Source organism: Cyprinodon variegatus, unplaced genomic scaffold, assembly GCF_000732505.1.
Source record: "Cyprinodon variegatus isolate N-32 unplaced genomic scaffold, C_variegatus-1.0 Scaffold263, whole genome shotgun sequence".
Lineage (NCBI taxonomy): Eukaryota > Metazoa > Chordata > Actinopteri > Cyprinodontiformes > Cyprinodontidae > Cyprinodon > Cyprinodon variegatus.
The window spans coordinates 185,569-198,202 of NW_015150716.1; the positions used below are offsets into that span (position 1 = coordinate 185,569).

The window sequence follows — 12,634 nt, forward strand, 5'->3', positions numbered from 1 at the left end:
ATCTAGAATAGAGGTCTTCAACAGGGGTCCATGACCCCTATGTGGTTCAATACATAGATATACGTACAGATATATATAGAAGAGCTATATGTGTATATATATATTTTATCTCTTTTTATTCTTATTTTTTATCTTTATTATATTGTATAGTTGGATGTGTGTATATATCATGTAAAACTGTAACTAGAGCGTGTAACAAAAGTAATTTACCTCTGGGATTATTAAAGTAGTTCTGATTCTGATTTTCAGATTCAACTTCCTGTAAGTTTTACATTATTTTGAATGCCAGTTTTAAATGGTCCTTGGAAGATTCTAATATGCAGTTAAAACAACTTCATGTTTCCATAAGTGGTGTTTTAGAATTTTCTCAATGTAAAAATCCCCCTGGGATTTTTCTGAATGTTATCAGACATCCTGCTAATACTAAAGTTAGCGTTGTCAGACGTTTTCTTCTAAAGGCAAAAAAAAGTCCTTCATATTCATTTTCTTTTATTATTTTTAATGGAACTGGGGACATTTGTGAGTTAAAACCATCCATGATTAGTCGCAAATCCAAAAAAAAAAAAAACATTTTCTGTGTGAAAAAAGCACACAAAGTCCAGGAGTTTTCCAGTCCTGGAAAATGCTTAGTGAAAATAAAATAAAATTTAGTTTTTCTCCTGTACGTTATTAGTAACATAAGATTTTGGAGGTATTCTGATTCCAATTAAGTGTTAGAGGTCTAGGATGTTAGCAAGAAAGCAGAGAACCAGAATTACCTGGAACAATGACAAGTGTCAAAATGATATCACATCCTATGATCATATTTGGGCTACTATGTAGTTTTATGCTCCATTAAAACTTTAAATCAACATTTAAAGAACAGAAGCAGAGTAAGTAAAACTTACTAGTTTTTGTATTTTACAAAAAACTCCTCCACTTCTACCATCACACCTGGAGAGACCTAGAAGATGTTGAAAGGAAAGATTTTGACAATAAATATCACAGAAAATGAAGATTAAGCTGATTCTGAAAAAGTGAGGGGTAATTACCTCCTTCTTGATGATACGAGAAGACATGATTTTGTCGACAACAGCAGCATCCTCCTCTGTTGGATTCTCCTTAGAGACATGACAGATTTAAGATTTAATAACTTTGAACGTAAGCCTGGGGAACAGAAACTTGGGTCCAACTTTCCCACAAAGTTCAACTTAGAAATATATTGACTTGAAAATTCATCCAGAATAAATACATTTAGACTTAACAAAACGCACACACAGACCCAAAAAACATTTAAGATAACTTGTAGAATGTTTTTCCTTCATGTAAACAAACCAAAAAAATGTATTTTCTCTATCTTGAAGCCTAGGATTAATAAGAAAGAAAGACTATTAGTTCTACTTTATTAGAATATATGACTTTATTTTGGAGTTTTCTTTTTCAGGGAAAAGGTCATTAACCCAATATGTCCTGCTAAAATTGACAGAAATATTTCAAAATCCATTTCTGCCTTCCCTGAGTATAAAATAATCAAACAGAGTTACACTATTTTCAGCTATATTTATATGTATTTTCAGCTCTAACTGTTTTTTGTTGCACTTTATTACATAAGCAACTGAATACCTTGATTTCTGTCCAACACCCACGTCTCCTTTAGTTGCAGGGCAACTGAATTACTGATAGAACTCAAGCTAACTCTAAGCTTTTTTTTTTTATTTAGATATAATTAATAGAAAGCATTTGTGGAAGATTTACAGTCATCATGATATAAAACAGCAACAGGAATTCTTCCCTTTCCCTGCCTGCAGCAGAACAGGTGCTATATTTCAAAGCTATTACAGTTTTCCTTAGTTGCTTTTATGAAAACCTTGCTCACAAAACTGAAAACTTGTTAAATATGGCACCGAGGTGATAATAGTGTTCACCGAAGAGTCTTGGCACCTCCGTTGTGTGCACGTCATTAGGAACCTATTTAACCGTGCCACTGGCTGATGACGGAGGGTTTTTCTCTCTCTGCCAAACAGTTAGCTCTGCTTGGGGTGGGTTTATGATGACAAACAATCAATCAGAGCGTCGGAGGCTAAATTAATCTCACTTTTAATCTGCCCATTTTAAGACCAAAGCAGTAAAAAACACTGAACCTCACTTTAATCAGTTTAATTAGGACTAAAATAAGAAAAGCTCCTCCTGCCGTTGGTTTAGTCAGCCACATAGTGAATGTGGGTCAGTTCATTGCAATCGCCATTTTCAGCTCCATCTGTAAGCGCTGTTAGCTACACTCTTCATAAGCCGTTCTGATTTCTGACATTGTCACATTGTGGTCATAAATATTATTTGGAAAAGTGTGCAAGTGATTTCTGGGGCTGGTTACTAAAACAAAACAATGCTGCATTACGTACTTGGACCTGGAATCTGTGCATAAGACTAGACTATATTTACCTTTTAGCCTACATAACGACCCTTGTTTTGAATTGGCCTTTTATATATAAACTAAGGCTACGTTCACACAGCAGCTTGAAGTTTTTTTTGACCATATGTGACCTGTATCTGATATTTTCATGACAGTCTGAACAACACAGATCCGATTTTTTCCAATGCAACCCAGGCCGCTTGGCTATGTGGTGCTGAATCCGATACAAATCTGATCTTTTCAAATGCGACCTGCATCAGAACGGCCAGCTCGCATTCATCCGACCTGAACGCCATTGGTTATCGACTTATGTCACTATTCTGCTTCTTGCTACACAGAAGCGGCAAAAAAAACCAAACACAATGGCGGAAAATGATGCTGAGAGCAGTATTTTTTTTAACCATCTTGAAAAGATGGAGGTTTTAAGGTTAGGAAAGATCGCTAGATGCGCTCCAGCACTGCTGGCTTGTGACGTCATTGCGTCTTCTACTGCTCATGTGGGACGGTTAAGCTGTAGGAATGCAGTTCACACAGGAGATCACATAGACGTCACATATATTTGTAAATTTAAACGGCAATCCAAAAAAAAAAAACGGATTTCACCAAAAAATTGGAATTGAGCATCAAGGCCTCCAGTGTGAGGTTCTATAGAGTGTTCTATAGAGCAGTGGTTCCCAAAGGGCGCGGGAAGCGGTATGGATGAATGAAGGAAAAAAAAAAATAATTTTATTGTAATCCCAAGGGGGGCCCAGAAGAAAATCTTTGGGAACCACTGCTATAGAGGAACACCAACTCTGGGAAAAATTCTGTGAAAAACCCAAAGAGGAATGACACTCTACTGGGTGCATAGTAAAAACATCTTAGACATATTTGGGATTTTTAAAATTATCTGTAGTTCAATTGTAGGTTTGCATAAATAAAATAATGTATAATTTGATGTAAGGACAAGATTTTTGATTGTTAAGTGCAACCAGATTTTTTTGGGCGATGATGCAAATTTTAATTAAAACCATTTGTTGCTACTCACCACAAAGAGCTGAACAGCAGGCTCCTTGGATGCAGCAGTGTTGGTTTTCTTGGCCTTCACTATGACTTTGACATCCTCATCTGACAACCTGGCTTCCAGCTCCTCAGCATATTTCTTCCTCTTCACCTGGCGATTCGACCGCCTCTTCTGGAGAACAATTACAAGGAAGAGGCAAATTCACATGCAAAATAATGAACCGATAGAAGCATATTGGGGTAAACCATAAAAATGTAACAAAAAAAAAAGGTTTAAACTGGCTTTAATAAAGGAAATGATTTGGTTTGATTTCTTTAAGAGATTCTTTTTAACAAGGCTGCAAAGCATGATGTGAAACATTTCTATTAACAAAAAAGAAAGTTCTTTCTAATACAAGACTACCGTTTTCCATTTGGCTGACAACCATTACTGTGTAAACATGAACATGTGTGGATAAGGTCCAGATGCATTGCGCTTCTTGGAGTAATGTCTTTTTTTTGTCTGAACTGAAATCCGAAATAATTTCAATAATATTTAAATTAAAATAATTAATTAAAATAAAGCAGCATAGAAAGTTTCCATGTGCATGAACCAAACACATAAACGCCTCCAACGTTTTAGTAGCTGGTGATGAAGAGCTCCTGGAGCTGGATATGCTGAGCTCCTGACATCTGCTGTTGGCGTTTTGATTGGAACAGCTTACTAGCCGCACTTAAAGTTAGCAGCAGGATGTCTATGACCCGTTTTTCCAAAGCACAGATTAGAAAACTGTATTTTAGGTCATGCACACAATTTTATTAATTCACCAAATCAGGATTTTTCCAAACAATCAAAGTTCATTCATCCTTTATGATAATAATAACATTGACAGAGAGATCAGAGTCTGGGCAACGCCGCCTGTTGAGCAAAATTGTTGATATAATTTCCAGAGAGAAACCTGCATAGGAGAATGACGTAGATAAAGCAGCTGAACCGCTGTTTAGGGATGCACTTAATATCCACTCAAATGCAGGCATAACCAGTCACCTTTAAACATATCAGCATTGATCCGATGTAAAACTGGGCTGGTATAACAACTAATGTTTATTTTCGTCTTGTTGTCAGTGATGTATGCCTTTCTGAATAATTGTGATAGGGATGCAACGAAGGATTCAAGCATGTTTAATAAAAACAAAGAAGAAATTGTAGTGATGATATTTTGATGGCATCCAAAGGGTAGGGAAAAAGATATAGTATATTCTAAATATTGGTTCTTAGCCATAACATCTACAGTAATACTGAATGCATGCATGCATTTCTATCACTAGTTATTGAAATCTATAATATTTGGCTGTAAAAAAAAGTTTTAAGAGAATTGTTGTATCAAACTGAGACTCAGTATTTATAAAAGGACTTTGATCATTTTGGGGTCAAATAATCTTGATGGGGACGCCTGTGATAAAATTATAAGATAAGTCACTGATTTTCTCACAATCTTCTGAAAACCTATTTTTAATTACAGTTAAGTACAAAAGTCAAAAGAAAAAAATGTATGTGGGAAAAGCAAACGCATATAAATAAAAACAATGAGAGCTTTGAAGTCCAGCTTTTGTCTCTGCCTTCCTGTCAAGTTTTTATAATTATCTTATGCGTGGGCTGCTGCATCCTGCATCAATGCACCAGCCCCTCCTAAAGATAATATGTAGTTAATTAGGAATAAATGCCACTGAGCCAAAGTTAATTAGATGTGCATTACAAAATCCCCAAGGGAGAAAGACCCTCAAATCTGCAAACTGAAGCTGACCACGAGCTGGGAGTCAAACCTGCCACATGCCACCTCAGCAAGGCCGAAGCCCGGAGGAGAGCACGCTTCTGTCGCTGTCGGACGCAGTACCTCCACTTCTGTCACTGGATCATCTTAAATGAGTCATCAACAGACGCTTTTAATTAAGGCCAGGGGCACCGTTTAACGAGGGTAATTACATTATAGGATAGAGTCCGGATAGGTCTGAGACGAGGGGGAGAGGGCTGGAAGCGTGGGTGGAGAGCGAACAATGCCTCCTCCACATGTCGATCGCACATCTCAGTCTATTACATCTGGGACCTTTAATCTCAATGTTGCTCTAAATTCAACGTCAGCTATTTACAAAAATATCTGAGATCATATTTCCCAAAATCAAAGTAAAAATCTGATTTATAAAAGATGAATTTAAGAAAACATGTACACATGAGGTTGATTTTTTGTGTGTGTTTTAAACAGTTCAGCTGGACCGTCGGTTTCCTCCATCATTGACATACAGAAGGAATGTGTACATTCAGATAGCCACCCACTATCTGACCTCTGAATGAACCACAGTCAATCCTGAAAGGGCTCAGGCTAAAGCTGTGAGCCTTCCTCTCTGCTCAGCAGCAGCATGAACAGCTAGGCCGACCAAACCACTATCCTCTCTCAGTTTTCTGAGGATCAGCAGCAATAGAAGAAGCCGAATGGCAAGCCGATGTGTGACACCCCAGGCAGCAACACCAAAACCACATCTGAACCAGATTAACTCAGTTAAACGCAACTACGTTGACACCTGATGCAATGAGCACACAGGGAAATGGAACAGGGCTTATTGCTGCTGCTTCAAGCTTTCTACATGACCAAAAGAGCTGCTACTCACAGAGTCGTCATCCTTAGAAGCGTAACGAAGGGGGGGATCATCATCCGACTCCTCCTCTGAAGACTCTGGCTTTCGCTTTTTCCTTTTTCCAATCTTGATCACTATTTTCCTGCAGGAAAAGAAGGGGGAAAAAAAACTGTAAGCAAAGTTCATCCATTAAACTCCAAGCTTTACAATTACGAAGAAAAGTCCCAATCATTACATTTGCTACACTAATCTCCTAAGCTAAAGTTTGAGCTGTGACCGTTTTGAAGTAACACTGCTTTGAGCAATATCAACCGCATCTAGAACAAATGTTCTTAGAAACATTATTGCCCCAATAACCCAAAGCATGCTGCAAGGGTAGAGCAACACCTGCAAATACTAGAAATGACCCAAATAACGCGTCACCACTTTCAGTCCAAAACACAAAAAGCAGCAGAATTAACTAACAATCTAATAAGCAGGTTTCAGGTAAACTGAAACTTTATTACCACTAATCAAATGAACTTGAGCTCAACTTTTTCATATGCAGATAGTGTTTAGAATAAAAAGGGTCAAAAATCAAAATAAGCAAGGAAAAACCTGACCATTTACAGGAGCCATGAAAGCCTAGAGGAAAGTCGAACACCCAAACGGCTGAAGGTTGCTCCAGTTGTGTTGGTAGTGCCATACACTTCCGTCCATATTTGTGTGACCATTTTCTCTATAATCTTTTTGTTGCTGTAAACACCAGAATTTCCCCATTGTGGGACAATAAAGGGATTTTCTATTCTATCATGCAACACCTCGCCACAGATAAGAGGGAGTTTATCTCCAAACGTTTAAATCTCTTACTGTTTCAGTCAGTTATGTGGGTTAGAGGGGCCATTCGTGACAAATTAATTAGATTTCCAAGATGAGGACTTATTTTATTGAAGACAGGCATCCAGCATTGAGCGGGCCGGCTAGACATTTGAAAGTGTTATACAACACCTCAGTTTATTCAACTATAGTTACAGTGGGGCCAAGAAGTATTTAGTCAGCCACTGATTGTGCAAGTTCTCCTACTTAGAATAATGAGAGGTCTGTAATTTTCACCATAGGTACACTTCAACTATGAGAGACAAAATGAAATGTTCTCATTTTGTCCATATATACGCATAAATACATACATACACACTCAAATCAACTACTCGGATCAAATACAAATCTCGTTCAAAGAGTGTTTTACTTCCTTTAATTAAATCTTTGCAATTCAAGCCGCTGTAATTTTAGGATTTATCTTTTTTTGCTTTACAGAAACTTCCGGTTATTTCGTAAACTCAGTATTAAGTAAACCCAGGTCCACTGCTGGTTTAGTATTTGTGTCTTATGAGGCTTCAAAGATGGAAAGAACAGCATATTGGGTCAGCAACAAACTAAACTTACTGCAAGTGTTTGCAATGCTTTTGTTTTTCATTCCGTCATATTATTCTGTGACCTTCATGAATATATTAACTTATAAAACCCGCAAACATCTTATCTAGTTCTCCTCTATTTGCGTTATCTCCAGCAAGTCAGACACACCAAATGTTCGGTTTGGCATCTGAACACAAATATTGCTGCCATACCATCTACCACAGTTTTATTCCCCCTCTCATAAGCTTGCATTCATTTACCAAATCAAATGAGGATAAAATAATGCAGAGGTGAACACAACAGGGCATTTAGGAGCCTCATGATCAGAACAGGCATTCAAACAATCATAAGAGGTTTATTCTGCATGCCGCTTTAATGGATATAAGTTCTTAATCAGTAAACTGACAAACATGTAACTTGTCCTTCGAAATATCAGCCCATGATGAAAAAGAAAGATCGATACTTTTAATAAAAACACAGGCCTCAACATTTATTTATCAAGAAGTCAAAGTTTATCTGAAAAAAAAAAAGACTGATTGTCAGGAAGTACTTATTAATTCCTTTTTGAGTTTAAACATACAATGAAATATAAAATTTGAACCATTTTTGAAAGCTATTTTTATAAAAGAAAATATTTAACGATTTAACTAATTAACTATTAACTATTTAACTAATTAAAAAATTGTGAAATCTCAAGACATCAGGCAGAAGGTCAACGTTTGGGCAAAAACTAGCCCTGAAAATTTTAAATGATCGTAAGACTGCTGCCGGTACTTTCAGGAAGAAAGGGCCAAAATAACTGGTGGTGGACCGCAATAAAACATTTCTAATCAAGTTATTTACAGTGTCTGTTCTTATTTAATCACATTTTAAAAACCACATATCGACAAAATAAACCACCTTTTCAACTCAAAAACTTTATCCTCAATTATTAAATACATAAGAACTTCCAGTTTTAGTCGATAAAGCTGTATTGTCTTGCCTGAAGGAAGACAATTTCCCAGCGTGGTAAAGACCATAGCGTGGTATAATCCTGATCTCCTGGTCACCTGCAGATGGATTGAACTACATTTCTGTTTCCAGTGGCTGTTTCAAAGACAAATAGTGTCGAGGTGATGAATATAATTTTGGCGAAACAATGTCATATGACAATGTTGAAAATAAGAAATGTTTCACTGGTTTGGTACTGTATTGCTGCATTTTCATGTGTTAAAATGTTTCTAATTAATTAATCGAAATTAACTTGTAAAAGTCCCAGCCATACTAATAACAGAACTTAAAAGTCATAGGGAAGTCATATTTAAATTTCAAATCATTCTGGCTTTAACATGTATATAAATGTACTCTATATCGGACCATATTGTCCCAAAACTTAGAAAGTTTTGAAAAAAAATAAAAAAATCATGTCTTAAAATCTTAGGGGGGGGGTTTGGTATTTTTATACAGGCCATTTAGTTATACGTCAGCTTGTACACCTAAATCTGGCCAATCATATATCAACGGTCATCTGTCAGTCAAAGGCTTTCGGTCAAAGGATCATCATATGTCCCAGCTATTATATGCAACGGTCGCAATAAGAAATAAGAATTATTTATTTTCTCATTGAGTTCCGTCCCAGTGTTCACGGGGATGGACGTCTGTGTCTACAGCAGGCGTAGAGCTAACTGAACTGGCAGCGTAGCGAGGCAAGGGCTCAAACATGTACTGCTGTAAGCCTTCTACACCAAACAAAACTTCCCTGGCGTCCCAGCTTTCCTTCTCTAAATAAAAAATGTATGATGGAGGAGACTCATCCATGACCTCCAACATAAAACTCTCCTCCTCTTGCATGTTTCCGCTGTCCATAGCGCTCCTTGACTGTGTTTTTGTTAAGTGCTACTTGGACAGAATGTAATTTCCCATTGGGAACCTACTAGCACTAAGTTGCTAACTGGTTAGCAAGATGCTTCCAACAAACCGGCCACAACCAAACATGCTTGCAAACCTTAGGCCACAACAATGCCGCCCCCTTGAGAATAAACCAATCACATTCACTATATTCACTCGTGTAAAGTCAGGCACCACTCGGGAGAATTCGGAAATGCAACCATTGGAATTTGTCGCTTCCATACGACTTAAATGTTCAGATATCCAACTAGTTCATCCAAGTCAAAGACTTTCAATGCATGTAAACATCTAAAATATTTACTTAAAATATATCTCCTTTTGGCATTTGGAACACCAAACAAAAATTGGTATTCCTATCAGAACTGTAAGAGGAGGCAAAAGTTTGGCTTAATGGCAGACAGTGTTTAACTGTGGAGTCACAGTAGGGTTAAAGAGAATGCAAGGAGGCAGGTCACCATCTACAGGGAAGATTATGACAAGTTGGATAGAATTAAGGAATACCAAACCAGTCCAGACAGTGAAGGTGTTTAGCGTTACCTGGCCAAAGAATTTGAAAGAAAGAGGAAGTAAAAATCCCAGCAAAGAAAGATATTTCTTCTCATTTCCATTTTTGTTATTATTTTACAGAAATAGGACTGATAATCAAATAGATATTTCCACGCACTGACACAGTAAGACAAGAATTTCACCCTTTCCTCCCTCCTCTGTTTTATTATTCATCAGACTACAGATGAAACACAGAAGAAAAGCTTTAGTCTTTATTCAAGTGTGACGTTATCGGCAAGTAAAAAAACTGAATTTTTCTCTTTCCAGTTCTGTAACTGTGGTGTTAAATTATTTTCCTATTAAGATCAGAGACGGAGACAGTTTCCTAGCTCGTGTGAACGATGTCTAATTATATTGTGGGAAAGCAGGGACACAAGCAAGCAAATGTGCTTTGGAAATATATAAATATTTCTCTACACTTCATTCGTTAAACTGTTTCTTTCCAAAATGGTTGCTAATTTGAGATTATCGGGTCACTGTACAAACAACAGCTTTGTTTGCCGTTTTATTGCCAGTGAGAAATCTTTGAAATTGATTGAATTAGATCATTTTCTTTTATATTTTTTATGTTTACACACAATGTCTGGTAAGGGACACTGTATGTTCAGTTTCTATATCCAAGAAAACAAACAAGAACATTAAAGCATGGTACACCACAAAAAGGGAAGTACCTCAGGGCATGTTTCAGCACTATGTTAACTCTCTTCTCAAGCCAAAGCACAAAAGGTTCGATGACAATGATTTTAATATCTTGGCAAACCGCAAACAGGCTTAAATCAGCGACAGCCAAATCTTCAGCAAGTTTTTCTGAAGATTTCTTGACATCTATCCAGGGGTCTAACACAATTCAGGGACCAGAGGTAAATCACTTGCACTTTTACAGCACTCAAGTCTGAGGACTCCATTCATAAAAACATTTATATGCCAATGGTGGTAAGCTAAATTGGTCCTTCCTCAGTTATAAAGATGTTTTGAGTTTTCCAAAAGGGCAAGTTTAAGGAAAAAGAAACAAACAAAAAAAACAAACTTCTTGGTAGTCTTGCACCGATGTGATACCAGTATCGGGCGGGGCCCCAATCCAGCACTAAAATTGTGGTATCCTTATCGGTGAGTACCAACAAATAGGGCACCGATACTGTTTTGAGAGGCAAAAGTTTATTCAACTATTGTCACCCATTCCAGGTAGGCAATGAAAACTTCTACTGGATTCACTTTGTATTAGCCTTTTTCCTGCTTCACAAAGGTACAGTAGGCAGCAGCTTGACAAAGTCATGATGGTAATTATTTTAAATCCAAGTAGTATGCAGTTCTTCACATATACACACACACATCAATTTCAAACAGATGGTATCGGCCAATACTGCACAGCCAGGTATCGGTATCAGGGCCAAAAATTTGCATCGGCACAACACTACTTCTTGGACATTGAGGAAAATGGTATAGATGGCGTTATCCCAACAGGTCCCAACACAAGAACACCATCCCATGATGACACATTGTAGCGGGCGCATCATGCTTTTGGGATTTTAGTAGGAAAAGGGAAACTGTTCAAGTAAAATATAATTTGTGCTAAATAAGAAAGATTTTTTAAGCAAAACCGGTCAGTTGGTCTGTGTTTGATGCTGGGATGTTCTCCTTTCAGCAGGACAATGACCCAAAACATTCTGCTAAAGCAACACTTAATAGAGACTAGAGCTTCTACTAACAACTACTGTATGTTGCAAATCGATTAATCTATCAATTATTGTTTCAATTAACCAAATAATAATCAGTTCACAAAAGGTTCCTGGATAGAGCATATAGTCAGACAAAAATACATATATATTCTTATCTTAAATACAAAATTTCTATATATATTTGTACAATTTTGATATAATTACTTCTTTGTCAGCTTAAGACAAGTTTTACATTTTCTACACTACAGTTAACAATTCATTTATCACTAGATTAGTTGACAAATATTTTGATAGTTGATTAATCTTGAATAATCAGGTTAATTGTATCAGTCCTAACTAAGAAGCCAACTGAGAATCCATGGTTTGATTTGAAGATTGTGGCTCACAAGTAAAAACCAACCAACAAAAAGGAGCTGGGGCAGCATGAAGGCGTTTTGTCTTGAGTAATGGGCAAAAAACACAGTGGGAAGATTTGGCAAGAGGCTTATCCATGGCGACTTCCAGCTTTGACTCCCAAAAAGTTTGACTCTATAGTGTAATGACTTTTGAAGGGGTGGGGTGGAGCATAGTATGACCTAAAGGATCATGGCGTGATTGTGCTATATTCTGATATTTTGATGGAAAGTTGGTTGGAAATAAAAATGAAAAATCAATGTGCCAGTTGGTGGGCTAAAATATACAAATTTCAGATGAAAATAAAATTAGCATCAAGCTGGGAAATGAAGATCCCACTCAGTGATGATTTTGGGATCCATGCAAGTGCTGCGGTTTGATCTGGGTCTGAAGCAATCAGATTAATTGTGATTTATCCATCAGTGAAATACTTGTCACCTACTTTAGTAACTGATTAATCATTTACTGGCGTACAGAGACTGTAACATATCCCATTAGCTGAACTCAAAGCAGTGATTGTACCAAAGTTTGAAAAGTATTTAAAATCTTTGTATTCAATATGAAAAACCTTTTTTGTATATTTATCAGTATTCTCTATCCAGAACTCAATGGATTGCATGTCATATTCTACTTTCTAAGAGTGTTCATATTTTTTTTCCTCTAAGTATTAAAGAGCATTAAATGTTTGGCTGTGACTCCATCCTGGAGAGAAATATCAGCTGTGCTGCTGCCATCAGCA

General features: G+C 37.0%; 1 protein-coding gene across 7 annotated transcripts in view; it reads right to left on the bottom strand.

The window, feature by feature from the left end:
* The window catches only part of chd9 (chromodomain helicase DNA binding protein 9), a 104,978-nt gene that overhangs the window by 33,904 nt on the left and 58,440 nt on the right, over window positions 1–12,634 (bottom strand). For 6 of the 7 annotated variants that reach the window (XM_015382689.1, XM_015382688.1, XM_015382687.1 and 3 more), the window contains 4 exons: window positions 6,035–6,143; window positions 3,417–3,563; window positions 1,032–1,100; window positions 888–943 (listed from right to left, as the gene is read on the bottom strand). In XM_015382689.1, coding sequence (XP_015238175.1) covers window positions 888–943; window positions 1,032–1,100; window positions 3,417–3,563; window positions 6,035–6,143 — 381 coding nt within the window. The remainder of the gene's footprint in view (window positions 1–887; window positions 944–1,031; window positions 1,101–3,416; window positions 3,564–6,034; window positions 6,144–12,634) is intronic. The other variant, XM_015382686.1, reaches the window with a different exon arrangement.